General features: G+C 44.8%; 1 protein-coding gene across 1 annotated transcript in view; it reads left to right on the plus strand.

Annotated features, from left to right (window-relative positions):
* SLC6A11 (solute carrier family 6 member 11) overlaps nt 1-23460 on the plus strand; it is a 135945-nt gene that overhangs the window by 106358 nt on the left and 6127 nt on the right. Inside the window, exons 8-11 of the mRNA XM_060631769.3 lie at nt 2832-2956; nt 16080-16192; nt 19263-19400; nt 23348-23450. Of these exons, the coding sequence (XP_060487752.1) occupies nt 2832-2956; nt 16080-16192; nt 19263-19400; nt 23348-23450 (479 nt within the window). The remainder of the gene's footprint in view (nt 1-2831; nt 2957-16079; nt 16193-19262; nt 19401-23347; nt 23451-23460) is intronic.

Genomic DNA, 23460 nt, shown 5'->3' on the forward strand with positions numbered 1-23460 from the left:
TGTCCTTCTGTGGCATGAGGAACTCACTCAAGAGTTCCCTGGGGACAGATGGGGAGTTTGCAATAAGGGATATTTGTTTTTCAACAACCACATGAGTGCCCACAGATAACTGTCCACAAGTCAGGATCTGAAAGTCTTAATTCTTAGGGGGCATTGTTTTTGTGTAGCTCCTGGAAAAAGCATGGGTTTTAGCATCTGAGACAAATGGACACACATCCCAACCTCATCCCAAGATGCCACTGAGACCTTGAGTAGGTGATTCTCCTCCCTGAGCCTCAAGATTCAGTGACACAATGTTCAAGAAACCATAGCACAGGACTAGGTACATTGCAGATTCAAATTATACAGGAGATTTCCAGAATAGAGAGGATATAGAGAAAGTGCTTTCCTCAGGACCCCCTTATTTCCCACTGTTTGATAAGGCAGGGTCAGGAAATAGGCATGAAGAGCAGTTTTACCCAACCGTAGGGATAAATCTCCCCTTACCTTGACTGAGCTGTATTTCCTTTTAAGAGGAGAGAAATCTGGGACGCCTGGGTGGCTCAGTCGGTTGAGCATCTGACTTCAGCTCAGGTCATGATCTAATGGTTCGGTTCATGGGTTTGAGTCCCACATCAGGCTCTCTGCTGTTAGTGCAGAGCCCACTTGGAATCTTCTGTCTCCCTCTCTCTCTGCCCCTCTTTATCTCTCTGTCTCTCTCTCTGTCTCTCTCTCTCATAAATAAATAAACAAACAAACAGACAGACATTTAAAAAAAAGAGGAGAGATATCAGGCTTGCAGATAGTCTTCAGGTCTGCCAGCCCAGCCTACATCCACAGTGCCAGAAGAGTTATTTAAAGAGACCTGTAATCAGTCACTGACTGCTACAGTAATGCTGTGTAACAAACATCCCCATGATCTCAGTGGTTTAACATGACAAGCATTTGCTTTTATTACTCTCAAGTCTCCTGGACAACTGGGCAAGCTCTCCCGCAGGCTGTGAATTGGTTGGATTCAGCCCCAGGACCCAGGGCAGGCTCAAGTCTGCTTCATGTGTGTACATCGTGGGGTGCAGACTATGAGGACGGCAGCTCCCCTGGGGCAGTTCCTCTCATGGCAAGTCACAGAAGGCATAAAGGGCAAGTTCAATCACCTAAGTGTTATCTGAAGCCTCTGTTTGTATCACATCTGCTAATATCCTGTGACCAAAGAAAGTCATGTGGCTAAGCCCAAAGTCAGTGGGGAAGCATACTTGAACCCAAGAAAGAAGGTAGGGGGAGATGACTACTTGCTGGAAAATTACATAATTTGTCATAAGGCCCAAGAAACCCTGTTCTTAAGCACTTTGTCCCATGGGGAGGTCAGGTCCAGAGAGAAGATACTGCAGGGGGAAGTAGGGCCCACGTCTCCTGACCCCCAGGGTAATGCCTACTCCAATGTGCCCTTGATTCTCAGAGTCATTGCAAGGCAGCTGGGTGTCACAAGTCACCAACATTAGTGTAGCCCTTGGTTACATTACAAAAGGCAGGCTGTCCGGAGAAGAGGAGGTGAGAGCCCTGCTGTGTTCTTGAGTCGAGCACTCAGTCCTGGATATGGCATTTGAAGAGGGGCTGGGCCAGCTGGAGTGGATTACAGATCACAAGCCGGATGAACAACTGGTAAAGGAACTGGGGCAGTTAACTGAGGGAACCGAAAACCCAAAGGGGATATCGGGCCACTATCTTCAGATCTGCCAAAGCTGAAGGAGCTGCAGGCGGTTAGGGAGGGCAGAACTAAAACTCACCAGAGAAGGCTGGTTTTGGTTGAACACACACGAGGAAGTTCTTACTGCTGTAGGCAGCACTAGCTGGCCGGCCATGGGAAAGCACCATGGGACGAGGGGACTAGACCTGCTAGGGTGTGACCAGAGGCAGCCCACCAGCACCACCACAGGGACGCCCCAGGCGCATCGTACCCCAGACAAATGGCTGGACAGGCCACTTGGGAGCTCCTCCCTGTAAAATGGGGCATCGCGCGTGTCATAAGCCTAACTTCCTGGCACATGCTGGCAGCAGCTGAGATCCGGGGAGGCCGATTCCCTGACTTGGCCCCGTGAGGATGCAGTGCCTGAGGTAGGAGAGGCCGGGGCTTGAGGGTTCTGTTTTCATCTTGACAAAACCCAGTCGTTTGTACTCCGATTTCTCCTGGTTGCAGCTTTATGCTGGTGCTTCTTTACTGGTAAGCCCCTCCCAAGGGCAAGAGACAGTCACTGCTCCTGTAATCCCTCCATGCGGGATCCAACCTGGGAGGGGCTGCTGCCTCATAGGGACTTCAGTGAGGCCAGTGAGGCTCTGCTCCAGTAAACAGCCTGGCAAGAAGCTTGACCTTTGGGAGGGTGTTTCCTCCTGAAGCTGCTGGGAGCTGCCAGTGTAAAGTCTGTGGATGCTCCCCTGAGAAGGAGCCATTTCTCAGAGGCCTCTCCGGCCCTCCTTGGGCTCCCAGGAAATCACTCCTCTGTCATTTCCCTGGTTTTGTTTCCTTCTGGGGATTTGGAGGAGTGTTGCTTTGTCTCCAACTATGTTCTCACTAGGGCATTTTCTCACTTGCCAGGCTTTCTTCCTTCCCATCCCTCTTCCATGCGTCTGGTTCATGACCCACCTTATCTTCTAAAAATGCAGGAGAAGCTGTGTGACTGTGAGCCAGCCACCTAACCTCTCTGAACCACCAGGGCTTCATCAGACAAATGGGGCTGTCTGTGCCCACCCTGCCCTGCCTGCCCCACAGGATTGGCGGTGGTGCTCACACAGAATGTTCAAGCAGGGCACCTGTTCCGCCCACTCTGACCTCAGCCCCTCTCGCTGCTTCCCCACAGGGACTGCATCATGCTGTGTTGCCTGAACAGTGGCACCAGCTTTGTGGCTGGCTTTGCCATCTTCTCAGTCCTGGGCTTCATGGCATACGAGCAGGGGGTACCCATTGCCGAGGTGGCAGAGTCAGGTAAGTTCGCCAAAGGCGAGGGAGGCCTCGGGTGATTGAAGGTCATAGCACAAGTATGATCTGCCTCCTCAGCTCATTCTCCTCCTGGATTCAGGTCTTAGGAGGTGGCCCGCCATCCATCCTCAAACCAGGATCACGGGAGAAAAACCTTGACACCTCCTCATTTCCATATCCAAGACGTCCTCGGGTTGTATAGCTTCTGCCTCCTCAGTGTTGCTCCACTTCATGTACTTTCCCCCAGCTACACTGTCTCCCCACCAGCCCAGACCATCATCACCGCTCACCTGGATGATCGCAGGAACCTTTCACAGGCCTCCTAGCCTCCACTATTGCCCCTTCTATTCCATGTGTAGATTGATTTCTTTCAAAATGCAGATCTGAGTATGTCCATCTCTGGTGAAAAGCTCTTCTTTACTTCTCATAGTAGTGGATTCTAAGCATGGCCCCAAGGCCCTGTGTTGCCCAGCCTTTGTAGCCTCACCCCCAACATCATCCCCCCCGTGCTCATGCTGCCCCACTGCAGTGATCTGCTTTTGCAACGTCACTTGCTCCCTCCCACCAAAGGGTCTTTGCACATACCGTTCTCTCTGCTTAGAGAACCTCTCTCCCTTTCCCTCTTTTAGATGTAGAATCACTGAGTGTGACATTCTTAAGTATAGATAGATGTGTTTGTATCAAACACACTACAAGCAGAGTTATTGTTGCTGAGGCGATGACACAAAATGGTGAATTTACATGGTTGTGATTCACAATCTACATGGTGTTTGAATTCTAGGAAAATGTGTGTTAAAAAGTATGAAAATAGTTTGTGTTCTCATGACAAATGGTTAGGTTCTAAACTCAGTTAAGTCTAAATAAGTTTTTCACCTACAAGAATGTGTAGTAGAACAGTTTGTCAAGAGCAGCACAGGTTGCTTAGCCTTTCTGGCCTCCATCTACTCAGTGCAAGTCATGCCCCCATTTATTGTGACCACCCCCAAGCACTTGTGGGAGCCACATTGCCTCTGTGGAAAATGTTGGTCCACAGTATCCTTTTTATGTGGCACACATAGATCAGGAAGCACCCCTCTAACCCACCAAGCTGGGCAAGGTGGTGGATATGGACATCAGAGCAGGAACGTGGTTGCAAAGCTTTGCTCCGTGACCCACCTTCCTCTGGATAATGTATGTCAGAGAGTGAGAGAGAGAGAGAGAGAGAGAGAGAGAGAGAGAGAGAGATTGATTGAGGACAGACAGACCATCCCTGCTGAAATCAGGATGCCAGAGCTAGCCTAGAGGATATTAATCTGACCAAAGCTCTCACTCATCAAGTGCTTACTCTGTAAAGAAGCTACCCCTGTTTTACAGATAAGGAAGCTGAGGCTCAGAGAGGTGAAGTCACTCAACCAAGATTACACAAGCTGGAAGGGACAGGGCTGGGATTTAATACAGGCCCTCTGGCTCCAGAGCCCATGCTCTGACCATGCCATCCTACTGCCCACTGTGGGCACCTGACCCTTGACCAAACACCCATGCTCCTTCCTGGCATCAAACCACAGACAGCCCTGTAAGGAAAGAGTGTTACCTTCTATATGGGAGCACTGCCCACTCCAAGAATTCATTTCCTCCTCTATAAAATGAATGTCCTAATTTCTGCCTTAGGTGTGCAGTGGGATAAGATATCTGCAGCATTATGTTTTCTCTTTTTGTCATTATTTCCATTTTATAGATGGAGTTCAGAGAGGATTCATAGAAAGGAAAAGAGCCAACTAAAAATAAATTTTATTATTTTTTTTTCTAATTTCAAATTGAAAGCATATTCATGTTAGAAAAATGTGGAAATCTTAACAAAGGAAAAACGCTGCACTCCAAATCAAACAACATTTTGGGTTTTTCCTGTCATGGCATTTTCCATGCCTACATATCCATATGTTTGTTGATGGAAATCAGATCAAATTACCCCTGGTATTCAGTAGACTACATTTCCCCCTTCACAATAAAGCATGAGGAACTTTGTGCCTCAGTAAACAGAGATCTCAATCAAGAGTTTTCATGGCTCTGTGGTATTCCACTGGATGGATGGACCATAATGGATTTACTGTGTCTCGTTTGTCAGGCTCTGGGGTGGTTGTGTTTCATAGTCTACCTCACGAAATTCTCACAGCACCTCTGCAGGGTAGGCTTTGTCCGGGCTTCCACTCGTGGCTGTACAGAACAGGCTCTGCACAACTGCAGGGGGCACTGTTCACATAAACAGCCCTAGGTTTTACCATGCCCATTGAGATATGGACCCCGTACCTCAGAGCCTCAAGTGGTTCACCCAAGGTCACATAGCTCATAGGTGTTACAACCTGGCTCTAGCCTTTTCTGGCTCACCTTCCTGTGTTGCTCCTGGTATCCAGCCGGTAAATCTGCTCTGTGCCCTTGGTTGGGCATATGGGTCAGGCTAAGATTCTCCTTGGGAACATCTGCCATATGGAGAAATTGCAAGTTTTAAGTGAGTGTGTAGCCACCTCACCTTGCTCGGAAGGACCTGGGCTTGCTTTCTGATGAGTGATTTTTGGAAAATACCTAATTAGATGGCAGAATGCTCAATGGGATGTCCCAGAATACCTGGAAACTGAGCCAGAAAGGCAACATATACTTCTCACAGGACTCAGATTTTGTCATGCTATGATCCCAAGCCCTTACCCACATGTCCCTTGGTCTGTTTCTGTGATACATTCTGTGAGATACCCTCTCCTGGAGGTTGAGATTTTAGACAGCTTATAATTGGGTCTTGCTTTTTTATTCAGTCTGATTATCTATGTCTTTTAATTGGAGTATCTGTCTCTTTTCATTTCATAATTATTGATGTGGTTAAGTCCTGAATTCTATTTTGAGACAGAAAATGTCAGAATGATCATCAGAAGTGGAAAGAGTCAGATGTGTGGTGGCAGGATTAAGTAATATGTTGCTAACTCCAGATAGACTTTAATGAGTTATGGGTGCATATTGTTGGCTAACTGCTTAGAAAATAATAATAGGAGGTAGAGCTACAGAGCTTAGATGAAATACAATTGGGCATTTCAAAATATTCATCAGCCCAAAAGAAGGCAATAAAAACACAACAAAGTAAACAAAAAAACAAAACCTACAAAATTCAGAAGGGACAAAAGTAAAACAAATATGAAATGGTAAAATTACACCCAACTATATCAATAATTATATTAAGTGCAAATGAGCCAAATACTCCAAGTAAAAGGCAGAGATTATCAGACTGAGTAAAAGAGCAAGACTCAACTATAAGCTTTCGACAAGAGATGCTTTAAATTTAAAGACAGATAACGTGTAACACAAAGTGAAAAGATAATACCATGTAAACAACAAACATAAGAAAAGTGGCTTTGCTATATTAATATTAGAGTAGACTTCAAGTCAAAGAGTATTACTAGAGATAATGGGGAGCACACTTCATAATGTTTATAAAAGGAGCAGTTCATTTATAAGATAGCTAATCCTTAATGTGTTGGTACTTAATGCCAGGGATTTTAAAAACATGAAGCAGTGGTGCCTGGGTGGCTCAGTTGGTTGAGTGTATGATTCTTGATTTTGGCTCAGGTCATGATCTCACAGTTCGTGGGTCTGCACCCTGCATCAGGCTCCATGCTGACATGGAGAATCCCTGCCTGGGATTCTCCCTTTCTTTGTGCCCCCCTCCCCATCTCTCAAAATAAATAAATAAACTTTTAAAAATACAATACATGAAGCAAAAACTGACAAACTAAAAGTAAAAATAGACAAACTCACAATCATAGTGGGAGATTTTAACAACCCTTGTTCATTAATGTTAAAACAACTATACAAAATATTAATAAAGACATAGAGATCTGAATACTGTCAACTTAGCTTAATTGACATTTATAAAACACTGCAAGGAACAACTGCAAAGTACAGTTCTTTTCAAATGAACATGAAATATTCACCAAGATAGGATATAAATTGGGCCATAAATTAAATCTCAATAGGTTTCAAAAGATTGAAATTACAAGGTATATTCTCTGACTACCACTGAATTATGAATCCATAATGAAAATATACCTAGAAAATCCTTAAGTATGTGTAAATTAAGCAACATGTTTCTAAATTTCCCATGAGCCAAAGAAGACAGTATTTCAAACTGAATGGTAGTGAAAACATATCAAAACTTGTGGGATACAGTTAAAGTACTTACAGGGAAATTTATAACTTTAAAGCCTAATTAGAAAGAAGGATTTAAAGTAAAAAAGTTTCTATCTGAAGAAGCTGAAAAAAAGAAGTATAAATTAAAACCAAAGTAAGTATAAACAAAGAAATAATAAAGGGAAGACATACCCACAATAAAATTCCAAAGCCAAATTTGGTATTAAACAACAAAATTTATAATCCCCTAGTAAGACTAATCAAGGAAAAAAAATGAGAGAAAACACAAATTACTAATATCAGGAATGAAAGAAGAGGGATGAAGTTCTACAGACATTAAAAATGAGAATAGGAAATATTATGAACAACTTCAAGCTAATATATTTGATAATGTAGATTAAATGGAAAATTCCTTTTTTTTTTTTTTAATTTTTTTTTTTTAACGTTTATTTTTGAGACAGAGAGAGACAGAGCATGAACGGGGGAGGGGCAGAGAGAGAGGGAGACACAGAATTGGAAACAGGCTCCAGGCTCTGAGCCATCTGCCCAGAGCCTGACGCGGGGCTCGAACTCACGGACCGCGAGATCGTGACCTGAGCCGAAGTTGGACGCTTAACCGACTGAGCCACCCAGGCGCCCCGAAAATTCCTTTAAAAATATAATTTACTCAAAATGACTCAAGAAGAAATAGAAACACTGAATAGCTCTATACTTTTTAAAAGACATTGGATTCATATCAAAAACCTTTCTACCAAGAAAACTTGAAGCCCTGATGGTTTCACTGGTGAAATCTACCGAACATGTAAGAAAAAAATAATATCAATCTTACATGGGTCTTTTAAAAATTAGAGTATGTTAGACCTCTGAATATCTGAGGACTATGAGAGCTGTATAGCTACTTGTATCCTAATTTCCTTCCCAAACAAGAAAAAAACAAAAAGGGAAAATATATTTTATACAAAACCATGCCTCTGCATAACTCAAAGACAGAAGATATTAAAGCTACAGATAACCGTAACAAAAAGAAAAAATACCAATCTCAGTGCATAATCCCTTCTGCTACCACCTGCACCCTCACAGCTGGTAAGGCTTTGTGATGAACAAAAGCAAACTGAGAAAAACTATGGGGGAAACAGAAGACAGGCTGGTGAAGGGACCTAAGAGTGATTTGGAGCAATCCCCAGAAAGATTAAATTCACTGTAAGTCTGAAAAACCTGGAAAAGATCCAGACAGATCCCTGAGCAGGGACAACAGAGAAGGGATTCAATGTGTAATTCAAGGAACAGGGGCCATTTAAAGGAACCAGGACAATTTAAAGGAGACACCACTTGAAACACAGAACTTCTGGGAGAGAAAAAGGCAAAAAGAAAAGGAGAAGCACCCTTTGACGATTCGATGGTGAAGGGAAAACCAAAAAAAAGGAGATAAAATAAAGTCCTGAAAAACCAAAGAGAACCATTAAATCAGGGTGTGGGAAGGGGAGATCACCCTTCCCCACCCTCAAAACAAAAAGCTGCTAAAGTACCTGGACTTTGCCATACTGACAAAAGAGGGCACTATTAAGTTGGGAATATTATAAAATGCCCACAAACATGAACATGAGAAAAGTCAAGTCCATACAGAGCTACTGCAGAAAATCAGGAATAGAAACTCCCCACATATCAATGACCATGAAACCAACCATGACATAGAGGAAAATTGTAAGTCAACACTCCAGACAGAATTAAATATATCCAAAGAAGCATCTGATGATGTGAGAAAAACAAACAAAAACCTTGAACCTGGAATTTTAAAACTACCAGATAGGAGAAGAGGGCACAGGAATGAATGAAGAGAAAGTTAATTGAACTCAGGGGGGAAGAAATGAGAAAAAAGATAAGGCCAAGTTATCTCAGAAATGAAGAATAAATTACAAATGTCCACTGGAGAATGGTCTCAATAAAGGGGCATTTTATTATTTTTTATTAAAATTTTTTAAATGTTTATTTATTTTTGAGAGACAGAGACAGAGACAAAGTGTGAGTAGGCGACGGGCAGAGAGGGTGGGAGACACAGAATCCGAAGCAGGCTCCAGGCTCCCAGCCACCAGCACAGAACCTGACGCGGGGCTCGAACTCACAAACCGTGAGATCATGACCTGAGCTGAAGTCAGATGCTTAACCGACTGAGCCACTCAGGCGAATAAAGGGACATTTTAAAAAGGAAGGAAAACAACCAGATAAATGAAAATGACATAAAGAAGTAAAAACGATCCCACCAAAAACTAGAAATGGAAGACCAGCAGAGAAGAAGATATTCACATTATAGGGTCCCTGAAGAAGAAAAATAAAACAATGGAACAGCGATAATATTTAAAACTATAATCCAAGAAGACTCTTCAGAAACAGAAAAAGAGCTCAATCTACACATTGAAAGGACTTCTCAGGTACTAATGAAAATTAACCCAGGTTGATCAACTCCAAGACATTCTGGTAAAGATATTAGCTTTCAAAGATAAAGATAAAATCCTCAAGGCTTCCAGGCAAAAAAGATTAAATAACCTAAAAGGGCAAAAGACTTAGACTGGTATCATAGTTTTCAAAACCAACATACAAAGAAAGGCAACTATGAAACAGTATCTTTTTTTTTTTTTAATTTACAAAAAGTGTGAATCAAGGCTATGGAAAATGTCGAGGTTATAGGAAAACCATATTAAGCAGAACTTTGAGACTTCTACACTCATAAGTCCTTTGGAGGAATCTACTATGCGGTGAGCTTCATCCAACCCAGGAATAACTAGGAAAACTTAGAAAAAAGACTGATGGTAAGCATTCAAAAATATGTAAGTACACATCTAAGACCAAAACGAAGGTAGGGAAGAAGATAGATGAGTAATATAGAAATATGCTGTGTACTGTTAACAGAGTTGAAATCATCAACCTAAAAGATGGAGAGAGAAGGCAAAAGGAAAACAGAAAAGCTCATTGTTGTGTAGACCATAAATGGTGTCAAATGATATGGGGGGGGGGGGGGCAGACCTGGAAAGCCAGGCAGTAAAGGTTTAAATAAAATTATAGGGGTCTGGGGCGCCTGGGTGGCGCAGTCGGTTAAGCGTCCGACTTCAGCCAGGTCACGATCTCGCGGTCCGTGAGTTTGAGCCCCGCGTCAGGCTCTGGGCTGATGGCTCGGAGCCTGGAGCCTGTTTCCGATTCTGTGTCTCCCTCTCTCTGCCCCTCCCCCATTCATGCTCTGTCTGTCTCTCTCTGTCCCCCAAAAAATAAATAAAAAACGTTGAAAAAAAAAATTATAGGGGTCTAAGGGCATTTTTAAAAGATGTAATAAGTATAAAGATAACCACTAGAACAAAAACATAAACCTTCCTAAATACCAAAAAACATTTATAAATAAAAGAACAAAGAATACATGACTCCTAGAGAAACATAACAAATATTTAAAAATACACATAACCACCAAGTATTTTGTCAAAATTAAGACTGATCATATCAATAAATGTGAGTTGCCTTAATTCATCCATTCATTAAAAGAAAAAGACTTTCAGGGCACCTGGGTGGCTCAGTCAGTTAGGCGTCTGACTTTGGCTCAGGTCATGCTATCACAGCTTGTGGGTTCAAGCCCCATTTTGGGCTCTGTGCTGACAGCTTAGAGCCTGGAGCCTGCTTTGGCTTCTGTGTCTCTCCCTCTTTTTCTGCCCCTCCCTTCTCTCTCTCTCTCTCTCTCTCTCTCTCTCTCTCTCTCTCTCAAAAAAATAAACATTAAAGAAGAAAAGAAAAAGATTTTCAATTTGGCTCACAAAACATGACCTATATATATGCTGTATATAAGAGATATATACATGCTGTATATAAGAGATACACCTAAAACAAAGTGATTCATAAAAGCTAAAAATAAGGGAATAGACAATGACAGCAATATCAGGGAAAGTAGAATTCAAGCCCCAAAGCACTAAGCATTACAAAGGACATTTTTTAAATGGTAAAAACTATAATTCATAATAAAGATACAGCAACATAAAAATATATGCACCAAATAATACAGCAATAACCTTTATGAAGCAAAACTGCAGGAGGTACAAGGAGACACAGATAGAAATAAACTGATAATAAGAGAAAACTATACTAAAAACACATCGATAAAAGTGAAAAAATGAAAATTAATTACATTAAGAAGAACAACAGCAAAGTGAACTAAAAGAAAGCACAGGAAAGGAAATAATAAAGATAAAAGCAGGAAGGAGTGAAATAATTATAGGTAGATAATTACAAACAGTAGATCTAATTAAAATTCTGGGTTTTTAAAAATACACAAGTTACCAAACGGCCAAGAATAAAAGAACTTACCAAGAGCGAAATAAGAAATGATAAAGGGGAAATAACTATTGAAGTGGAAGACATTTATATGGTAAGCAGAATAAGTCAGAGAAAGATAAATATATGATTTCACTCATTGGTGGAATTTAAGAAGCAAAACAGATGAACATAGGGGAAAGGAAGGAAAAATAAGGTAAAAAGAGAGAGGGAGGTAAACCATAAGGGGACTCTTCAATACAGAGAACACATCTGAGTTGCTGGAGGAGAGGTGTGGGGGGGGGGGGGATGGGCTAAATGGGTGATGGACATTAAGGAAGGCACTTGTTGGGATGAGCCCTATATGTAAGTGATGAATCACTAAATTCTACTCCTGAAATCATTATTACACTATATGTTAACTAACTTGGATTTAAATAAAATTTAAAAATTAAAAAAAAATCACAAGAGCCTGCTTTGTAGTCTTCTCAACACATAAATTTGAAAAATTAGATAAAATGAATATTTTCCTGGGAAAAAACAGATTGCCACAATTGACCACATTTGATTTAGAAAACCTAAGCCAATTTCCATAGAAGGAAAAAAGTTATTGAGTAACTACCCTACCAACAAAACAAAACAAAACAAAAAGCAACACTAGGCCCAGATGGCTTCTCAGATAATTCTATCAAACCTTCAAGTATCCAGGGCACCTGGTTGGCTCAGTTGGTTAAGTGTCCGACTGTTGATTTTGGTTCAGGTCATGATCTCACAGTTCATGAGATCAAGCCCCATGTAAGGCTCTGTGCTGACAGTGCAGGGACTGCTTGGAGTTCTCTCTCTCTCCCTTCCTTTCTTCCCCTCCCCCACTCACACTCCCCCCTCCCTCTCTGTCTCTAAATAAATAAATAAACACAACAACAACAAAAACTTCAAGCACCAGATAATCCCAGTGCTCTATAAATTATTCCAGAGGGAAAAAAGAAGGTAATCCAAGTAGGATTTACTCCAGGAATAATGCAAGGTTGGTGTAATGCTAGGAAATCCAGTAATATCATACATCCTATTAATAGCCCAAATGAAATAAATTATAAAATTATCTTCATATATACTAAAAAAGTCTTTGAAAAAATACAATAGTCATTCACAATATAAAAATAATCAAGTAAATGGAAATTTATGAGTATTTTTTAAAGGATAAATGTGTGTGTAAGTTTAAAAAGCAAATATACCTACCCATTGTATAAGAAAGAAGGAGGTGTAAGAAAGTATGTCTGCTCATTTGTGCAAAAGAAATATGGAAAGGATAAACTAAAAAATGAAGAGAATGGTTACCTATAGGGCATGAGTGGACAAGGAATAGAAAGAAGGGTGGAATTAAGTAAAGATGAAAAGGAAAAAATACTTCTTAGTATATTTCTATTAGTTCTGACTCTTAGAGAACCACAGTAACAGTAACATTTCACATAGCACCCAAAATAAACAGTTCCTTTTTTTGAGTGGAATTAAAATGGAATACAAACAGTAAAAAATGAACCTAACTGCATTACAAATAAAAAAAAATGTAACCATACTGAAGAGAATGGGAAAGAAAAGACCAAATCTAAGTAAATTTCTGGACACAGTATTTTGACTGGACACTATAAGGCTAAAAACAAAAATCACTGTACTGTTCTCTTGTTAGTACAGGAGTGCGGGTTTGCAATTCTGTAACTATTGTACGTGTATGTGGGGACTGAACAAACAAGTCAATAGGGATCATTAGAGACAGAATTTTCACTGAGGAAGAAGTTACACATAAAGAATATGGAGAAGCTATAGTGATCTGTATTAGAATTGGAGGTATCAGGATGGACTCGTGGGTTTAAAATATATGCAGTTAGATATAGAAACATGTGTGTGTGTGTGTATGTGTACATAGACATACATATGTCTCCTAGCTTTGTGTGCTGAGAGGGCCTGCAAGAAATGATATTCCAGTAGCAACGAACATACCCAGAAGCCAGATCTTGATTTCTGAACACCATTTTTCAATTAAAGGAACTCAGGCTTTTTGGAGAAACAGTTGATTCTAGTGCTGGAGCAAGACATGATAAGCTGAAACATTTAGTAGTGCCAGAAAGTAAGGAAGTACTCAGAAAAAGGACGGAGGCATGTCATAAGGACACAGGAACCAAACTGAAGAAGCTAATAATGATAGTATTGGATTGGAATCTGTAGAATAAACTGAATACCCGGGAGTCCACATTGAAATAAATAAAAATTGAATAAATGAGTGTGAAGGAACAGTTTTTCTTACAGAAGAATTCTAATTGATAAATGTAGAAGGAATGAAGAAAAGAAACCCACTAGGCAAACCTCAAAGGAGTTATTGTTGCAAGCAAGATCTACCAATGGATACTAAAATCAGTGGGTGAAAGTTCTACTTGAAACAGGATAGTTTCATAATCTCAAAGTATCCTCACCAAGATATTTATCAGTTATAAAGGGAAACACAGTAACTTTACACTGGAGAAAACTGGCATTCACCAACCTAACCAAGTAATCAGGGTAAACATTACCAGTACTAAAGTTTACAGATATCATGTGCCCCTTTAACCTGATGCACTGAGAAGAACACAGCATCACTTCTGTGATGTTCTTGCCAAAAAAAAAATGCATAACCTTAAAAAAATTGTATAACCTCTGTTTAATAATGAGAAAACATCAGACAAACCCATACAGAGGAACATTCCACAAAAGAATAACCAGTACTCGTTGAAATGTCAAGGTCATGAAAGAGAAGATTGGGAAACTATTGCAAATTTGGAGGAGAGTAAAGAAATACAATCATGAAGTATGGTGTGGAATCCTGAATTAGATACTAGAATAGGAAAAAAGGACATGAGAAAAACTGGTAGATAAAAAAAAAAAAAAAAAGGTCTGTGGTTATTGCACAAATGTTAATTTCCTAGCCATTAAATATTGAATGCTTGCCCCTAAAATCAGAAATAAAGCAAGGTTGTATGCTGTTTCTGCTTTTATGCCATATGGTACTAGAATTTCTAGACAGTGCAATAAAGCAAGAAAAATAAATAAAAATAATTAAGATTGGAAAGGAAGGATCAAAATTGTATTTACTCATAAACACCATGATTGACCACATAGAAAATTGTAAGAAAGTCACACACAAAAATTAATAAGTGAACTTAGTATTGCCATGGGATAAAAGGACAATAAACAAAAACCTATTGTATTTTTAATATGCTAGCAACAAACAAGTGGAAATTTTAAAACTTCTGTTCTTCACAAGATACCATTAAGAAAATGACAAGGCAAGCCACAGAGTAGGAGGAAATACTAATCATCCTTCTCTGATAAGGGATTTATATCCCAAATGTATCAGGAATTCTCACAACTCAAGAAAAGGGAGACAACCCAGTAAAAAAAAATGGGCAAAATCAACAAGGACTTCACAAAAGAAGGCGTTTGAGCAGACAACAAAGCTACGTGAAGATACTCCACATCTGATAACATCAGGTGTTGCTAAGGTTGTGGAGCCACTGGAACCCTCCAATATTACTGGTAGAAATATAAAATGACAGCTACTTTGGAAATCTGTTTGGCATTTCTTAGAAAGTTAAAGATATGTTACCATATGACCCAGCAATTCCACTCCTAAATAGGATGGGCAAAGCTAATATAAGGTGGAAAAAAAATCAGATCAATGGTTGCCTGGAGCTAAGACAGAGAATGGGGATAGAGAGACCACAGAGGGGCCCAATGGGGCAATAGAAATGTTCCCCATCTTGAATGCAGTTATCTGGGTATATACACTTCACAACTCACTGAAGTTGTACAATTAAAATGAGTGCTTATTATAGATAAGTTAGACTTTAATAATGTTGCTTTTAAGAACAAATATAATAATCAGTTAATGTTTACTGAGTATTTATTTTAAGTGCTTTCCATATTCTGCATCATCTTATTGAATTTTCAAAACCATTTCGTTAGGTAGGACTTTATCATCCCCATTTTTCAGCTGAGGAGACAGATACAGATCACAATAAAGAATAAGCATTTGAACCCAGGCCGTCTGCCTGTAGAACCTGTGCCCTTGACCACTGTGCTACAGGGCTAGAATATCAGGTATCTCTCCCTCGATATTAATAAAGTTCATCCTCAGGACGTGCTAACCAAGCTCTTTATTTGGAGCAGCCAAAATAAGTGAGTATAGACACAGGAAATGAAGGGAAGAAGCAAAGGAAGGGGCAGCCTGGAGTAAGCTATTCCTGCTACCCATTTGGAATCACCTGGTGCCTGGTCATTGCCCCACCCTAGACTGACCCAATTAGAATCTGTGAGGTGGGCCTGAGAACCCGCATTTTAATAAGCCACCATCCCCACGTCTGCCCCAGTGAGAACAGTAGAGACAGGTCTATGCAGGGGAAAGTCTGTGTGTCAGACCAACCTGGGTTTGAATCCTGACCCCTGCTGACCCTTGCGTACCTTTCTATGCCTCAGCTTGCTCATCCCTGCAATGGGCATCAAAATAGTACCAACAGCTTAGGAGGGTGGCTGGGAAATTTACCTGATTTGAGGGAGAATGAGGCATAGTACCCAGCACAAAGGGGGCACTCAATATATGATGGATTCAAATAACAACTGAATGAGGGACCAAGCTCCACCCAGCACCTCTCTCTCTCTCCTTCCTCTCTAGGCCCCGGCCTGGCCTTTATTGCTTACCCCAAGGCTGTCACCATGATGCCTCTCTCCCCACTGTGGGCTGCCTTGTTCTTCATGATGCTGATATTCTTGGGCCTGGACAGCCAGGTAAGGGGGAGAACCCAGGCTGGGAGGGCAGGGAGGCCAGACACTGCACTTGGGAGCAGCTCAGGGGCCTGATTGCCACCTCTGGGTACTGCTTGTCAGGGCCCTGCTTGCTGTCCCCATGTGGTCTCCTCTCAGCACCCCCTTCCAGGCGGTCTCCTCGGTCACCCCCAGATGCACCTGTATGGGTCCCTCCACGTCTTCCCAAACATACTTTCCCTTACCCAGAATTCCCAACTCCCAATAAAAAAAATTTTTTTAATTGTTAAATACTTCCATTTGGTGAAAATATTTCTGCCTAGTAGCACCACTTAGCAAGCGGGAAGAAATTCTCAGAGAGAGGCTTATAGTTAATGGCATATCTGAGGGCTCTGTCCCAGTCAAATTGTGGGGGACACAGGAACACAGAAAAGTACCTTCTTCCTTCCTTCTTCTCAGTGTTACGGCCCCCCAAGGCATTCCAGGATGCCACAAGGGTCCTCAGTACCACCACCAGCTCCCACTCACCCCACATCCCACCCGTCTGCTCTCTTCTCATTGTTGCTAATAGGGCTCCCCCCACCCACCCTGCACTTGGCAGCCTTCCTTCCTCAGTGAAGGGTGTATAGTTAGAACTAGCAATTTATCTGTGGACGTTTTCCGTTTTCTCCTCATGAAGGCATGCATTTAATCTCACCCTGTAAAACTCACCCCAGCCTGCACTCCCAGCCCTCCTCCAGTCCTCTCCTCGGCTTTCCAGCCAGACCCCCATGGCCTCCAGTCACTCTCCACTCGACGAAATCCACCCTTTTGCCTGCTGTTCCAGCACAGCGGGCTTTCCTGTGAGCCCCAGTGAACATCTTCTACCCAAGGCTGGAGGCTGTGCTGTCAGCCTCTGCGGCAAGGTGCTATGCCCCACCCATGACCTTGTGCAAGTCACTTAGCACCCAGACCTCATGGCCGGTGTGTCTGTCAACCCGGCCAAGTCCGATCTCTCCCCCCCCCCCCCGGATGATTTCTCAGAAACTGCAAAGCTGAGCTGCTGAAGCACCAGGTGTTCCTGCTGATAATCTTCCCTTCTATTGTTGAGGGCCGAGGCCTCGGGAGGGATTGGCAGCTTGTGCGTGACAGTGACTGTCCTGCAGTGGGAGGTGGGGGACGGGAGCCTCAGCTCTGTGAGTCCCTGGGGGTGTTGAGCAGAGCCAGCACTTGGGCTGAGACACTGTGCTAGCAAGGGAGACCCGGGGGCCCAGCGGGCAGGTGGTGATCTGCTCACCCCCGTGTGTGCTGTGCTATGCTGGGACCACATCCTCTGTTCTTTGTCACAATAACCACATGGACCGAGGGCCCTTGTGTCATCCCCATTTTGCAGATGAAGAAACTGAGGCTGTGTGACTAGCTGGGACATGCACCCAGGTTTTTGTGCCTCTTAGCTACCGCATGCTCTGATGTCTCTTCAGTTTGGGTCCTGGATAAACAGCCTTCCCTGAATTGCATCTCCTTCCTTCCCTGGGGACCCCGGAGAAAGGATGAGTGCAGCCAGCCTTACTGTAGAGACAGGGTAGCCTGGAGGCTAGGAGCCTGGGCTTTGGGGTCAAACAGCGCTGGGTGTGAGTCCCAGCTCCATGACTTTCACTAGCTGTGTTCCTCTGGGCTAGTCACTTCACCTCTCTGTGCTTCAGTCCCCTGCACAGTGAAGTTGGAAATACCTTTTCTGAGGGGGTAGAAACGAAAAGTAGAAAGGATATGGGGCCAAGAAATGGCCCCAGGGAAGGGGGTATCTCAACATGGTGACCAGTAAAAGAATTATTTACTCTTTTTGCTGCCCTCCCTCTTGGCAGTCCAGCATAGTGGTTAAAGCCCAGTCTGTAGAACAAGATTGCCTGCTTCCTACCTAGGCTGTATCACTGAATACCTCTGTGACCTCAGGCAGGTGGCCTACCCCCTATGCTTACACATCCTCACTTATGAAACAGGGATAATAATAGTACCATAAAGATTAAATAAATTAGTATCTGTTAAATGCTTAGAATAGAGCCTGGCTCACCATAAGTACCATGCATTTGCCATTATTTATTATTATTATGAATTTATCATCCTTTTCTGAGGCCTTTCCTCTGTGGCACTGGAAAGAGATGAAAATCCAGGGTCCCACCTTGTAAGGGGACAGATATAAGCAAGCACGGGACCCATGAGGTGAAGCAGAGGTGGGGGGGGCTGGGGTAGAGGAGAGGAAAGGTCTGTTCTGCCCAAGTTGGGGGCAAGAAGGAGCAGTCAGGAAAAGGCTTATGCAGGAGATCTGCCCATGGTCTGGAAGAACCCAGGGAGGAGGGTGACTGTGTGTTGGGATATTTGGGCTGGGTGTTGATGGTTGAGTAGGAATAGAAGTGACACCGTGCGTCTGGCCCTGTCTCAGCATGGTGGGATACAGACAGGGGCTCAAGTTGTGTTGTCTTGAGCCTGCCCGGTCTGGCCGGGCCCAGAGTCTCCCACAGCACAAACACAAGAGCTGGGTGTTGGCTCGCCTCTGATTGCTCTCCATGCATCAGAGGAGTGCTTGCCCAGCAGAAGCAAAGGACAGGGGAACTGTCACAGTCCTAGAGAATGAGGAAATCAAGCTCTGCCTGCAGACACTGACCAGAGCCTGCCACTACCAAAGCACTCACTCTCAGGATAGGTACAGAGACACCTATCTTGCCTCCCAGACAGCGTCTCACTTAAGTAGTCGACCCCAGAACAGGGCCCAGCACGTAGGCTCCTGATAGGAAATATGGGGGAGAAGGAGTACTAGCTTTGGAGTCAGAGACCCCAGTTCAAGTCCTGACTCTGCCGCTTCCTTGCTGAGTGACCTTGGGCAGGTTACTTCCCCTCTCGGAGTTTCAGGGTCCCCATCTGTTCCATGCCCTTGCTGAAGTTCTATTAAGTGCTGGGATAGTTGTTATTCTCAGGCCCTCTGTCAGTGTGAGTGTGGGAAGGAAGGTAAGGCCAGCGGGCGAGAAGCCCAGGGGTTAGACGTGTTGCACTTGTCCAGAGCCAGGGCCACTGAGAACCGGCTTTCTCCTGGACTTGACACCATCCTCTCTGCCCCGTCCAGTTTGTGTGCGTGGAAAGCCTCGTGACCGCTGTGGTGGACATGTACCCCAAGGTCTTTCGGAGGGGCTACCGGCGGGAGCTGCTCATCCTGGCTCTATCAGTCGTCTCCTATTTCCTGGGCCTTGTGATGCTAACGGAGGTGAGCCATGTGGACGCAAGTAAGCAATGTGAACACGGTAACGTGACGGTTAAGTGCCTGGGCTCTGGCTTAGGCAGGTCTGAGGTCAAAGCCCAGCTCTGGAATTGGCCATATGACCCTGGGCAGGTCTAGTACAGGTCTAGGACTCAGTTTCTTCTCTTTGTAATGGGTTGTTGTGCAAATCATTCGAAGTTCTCCTTGAGCCCCTAGCATAACGTCTTACGCGTGTGAAGGCTCAGCTAAAGGTCACCGTGGTCGCTACCAGACAGGAGTGAAACTCGGAAAGGGAGATACTGGGTTTATCTGTAGTCATGAGCCTCTGGATGCCCGGACCACTCTCACTGTAACTTCTGGGTGGAAGGGACAGTGTTAGCTATGCACCCTTCAACCAGGTACTGCTCTTGGACTAACATTCAGAGCAGGCTTTTCTGGGACATCACTGAGAACGACACACATGAGGATGTATGGCACCTTCAGGCACTGTGTGTCTGAGCCCCAGAACCCCTTATGTATCCCTCTTCTTGCCTCTGCTGGGCCTGTGGGTGAGGAGGGGTTCACCATTAACCCCTCAAATTAAGACTCTCTTGGGGCACCTGGGGGGGCACCTCGGTTAAATGTTAGACTTCAACTCAGGTCATGATCTCATGGTTTGTGGGTTTGAGCCCCATGTCGGGCTCTGTGCTGACAGCTCAGAGCCTGGAGCCTGCTTTGGATTCTTTGTCCTCCTCTTTCTCTGCCCCTCCCCAACTCTGTCTCTCTCTCTATCTCAAAAATAAATAAACATTAAAAAAAAAAAAAAAAAGGCTCATAATACCATGTTTCTCCTGCAACCATCCTGTCCAATACTTTCTCAAGTACCTTGAGGTGGTGACATTAGGTATCTTTTCCCCCGTACTCACAAAATTAGTTAGTTTAAAAAGAAAAAAACACAGAAAACTGTTGCTGGGAAACAAGAAGAGGTTTTGTAAGAAACGTGGAAAGAGATGAGGGAATTCCAGATCCATCAAAGCGGCTGAGGTGATACTGAGGTCAGTCTGGGGAATCTTCCGCATCCTCTGCTTCTCAGCTCAGAGGCTGCCTCCTGGAAGCCTCCTCTGCTTTCCTTCCTTCAAGCACTTTGTTCCAGACTCAGCCCAGCCTTTCTCCCACCTTAGAATGACCCCTCCAAGCACCTGTCTCTCCCCTACCAGGCTCTGAGGTCCTTGAAAACAGGAGCTGGCCTTGCCGGGCCGGTGGGCTCTCTTCCCTTGGGGCCTCATAGGGGGCAGGCACTCAGGGCGTGGTGGCTGGTGTTATTAGTGTTCCTAGTCATTGTCACATTAATGGAAGTGATAATCAGCTTTGTGCAAATGAATGGTGTGGCATTCTATCTCTCCTCTTCCCACTGGGGAAACCAGCCCTGCAGTGAGCAGGGCTTCATTAAGTGCTGATTCATTACACAAAGTAGAGTCTTTTGTCACCTACGTACAAATTGGGGGGTTAACGTGATGAGTTAAAGGGGGCTGGTGGGGAATGGGCTGCAAGAAGATAAGCCGGGCTGTGGGCGTGGATGTCACTGGCCTGGAGCAGGCGGGCAGAGGACCCTGCTGGACCTCCCGTGCTGGGGGCCCCGGGCCTCCCAGAGCCTGCTTGCCCACCCTTCAACCTGAGGGCGTGGATCTGCCCAGGGGTGCCTCCTAGCCCCCAGGGAGGTGCTGACCATTCATCAGCAGACGCGTGGGCTTCACATGCCGACCTTCTGCCTCCATGCAGGAAGATCCGTGAGTGAGCGCAGCAGGAAGTTCAGATGGCCAAATGGGCCGTGTCCGCCCCAGCCTCCACAGTAATTGCCGGCGAGATCCTCTCCCTTAAGTATACACATTTAAAGTTCGGCTCTGGGGAAGAAATAGGCCACAGATTTCTTGTCTTCCACGAAGGCAGTGTGGTGGAGGGTTAAGAGCACAGGCTGTGCGGCAGTCGGCCTAGGTTGAGTCCTCAGCCCAGTGACTGGCTAAAGCCGGATGACTCTGTGCCTTGGTTTCCCCCATGAACACCGAGGACAGCAGTCGTGCCTGCCTCGTAATTAATTGCACACGCTGCAAGGACCAACCAGACTGAGACCCGGCACGCAGTTCACTCAGAGCCTGGTGCTTGGAGAGCGCTGCATATGCATGTATGGTGTTCATGGAAGAAGACGCTCAGGAGAGCCCTTGGGAGCGTGGTCTCTGCTTTTAACTCAGAAAGCCACACCCACTGCTGGTCGCAGAGGAGCCTCCAGCTGGCTCCTTACTCTCACAGACCTGAATATCCACCACATCCGGCACCGATGGTAGGTCCCAGACCAGATACGGCCCAGAGATCCCCTTTGTTTCACCCCCAATGTGTTTTTAAGAACATGAAGAGGTTGCCAACTATTCAGGAGAGAAAGATTTCTCAGGAAAGCCTGGATTTCTGGCATCTTGTAGAAAATCTGCATACGTGGCCACACTCAGACCTGCCTCCCCCAGCGACTCAACCAGACTTGTGTGTGGCCAAATAGCACCAGTCCCCACCACTTCCTGCCAACTGGGCCAACGTCTCTCCCTTGTGTTACCTGTCTGGCCCTGTAGGCACTGAGATGTTGCCCCTGATGCAGCTGAAGAGATGTGAGGAAATAGTCCCAGCCTGTGTGTGGTCTCACAGGGTAGGAGGAGGCCCTGGGGGCTGTGGGAGCACAGACCAGAAGCTTAATTCCAATTACATCCCTGTGGCAGACACACAGGAGGCTGTCCAGGCTTTGTCCTGGCATTCACAGTGCCTCCCCCAACCAGACCCTCCTTCCCTTTTCGACTTTTATTTCTCCTGCTGTTGGTTGTGTTCCCCTAAGGGCAGTCACGTATTATAAAGATTTTCTGTAAGGATCCCAACCCTTCCCACACCTGTAGCTGGCCTCCCCGCCTCCCCCAGCCCAGATGCCATCCCTCCTATTTAGGAACCTTCCCGGATCACCTTGGCCACCTGAGCTTATACCTCCCAGGCCTTTCCCTGAAGTCCATCATCACAGATGTATATACCACAGAGCTGGCCCACGCCAATCCTGCATTCCACAAAGATTACACACCTAGTCTGTGCCAAGGCCTTGACCAGAAATGGACACAGCTGTGGACAAGCCATTCAGAGTCCCTCCCCCACGGGGCTCTCACTCCACACAATTCAACTTGCAACTATCGGGGACCTACTTCGAGCCAGGCCCTGCGCTGGCAGGAGACAAAACTGGTGTGGGGGCCTCCCCAGCAGAGGCCCAGAGCTAATAGAGCAGCTTATGGGAAAACTTGATTTAAAAACTGTGAATCCAGAAAATGTGCTACAGAGGCTTTCAGGGAGGGCTTCCTAGATGAGGTGACATTTGAGCTGAGCTTTGAAAGAACTTACCAAGCAAAAGGAACAGCACAGAGGCAGGATGATCCCTTGGTCTGTCGGGGGGAAGCGCGTTGAAGTCGGCTGGTAGGAAGGCAGACAAGTTCGAGTGAGAGGGCGGCTGTGACTGTCAGGCTGCCTGAAGCCAAGGGGTAACGTTAAGCTGTGGAGGCACATGGTTGGATTTGCGTGTTATAAAGGTCCTGGTGAAAGCTGATGTGCCCAAGGTCTAGAGAGAGGGAGACCTGTGGGGAGGCTGTTAGAGCCATCAGGGAGAGGGGCTGAGGCCACCTCTGGTTTTCCATGTTGTCTTTGGCATGTGGGGAACAGAGACAAGACAAACGATTGCAATCTGAGCACCCCCAGAGGGTGGAATCTTATGGGGTGCCCAGGTGCAGAAGGGATATCGTTTGGGGAAGATAAGGAGAAGCAGTCTGCCCTGGTGGAAGTGACTCCTGGCCGATGGTAGCCCCAGGGCAGAGCAGAGACCTTTCCGAGGCCAGCTGGCCAACCCTGCTCTCCCATGTGTGTTTGCGTCCCTCTGTCCATGTATCTGTCCTCCTGCTCTGCAGGGTGGCATGTACATCTTCCAGCTCTTCGACTCCTATGCTGCCAGCGGGATGTGCCTTCTCTTTGTGGCCATCTTTGAGTGTATCTGCATCGGCTGGGTGTATGGTGAGTAGAG

This window comes from Panthera onca, chromosome A2 (genome assembly GCF_046562875.1).
Source record: "Panthera onca isolate mPanOnc1 chromosome A2, mPanOnc1 haplotype 2, whole genome shotgun sequence".
Lineage (NCBI taxonomy): Eukaryota > Metazoa > Chordata > Mammalia > Carnivora > Felidae > Panthera > Panthera onca.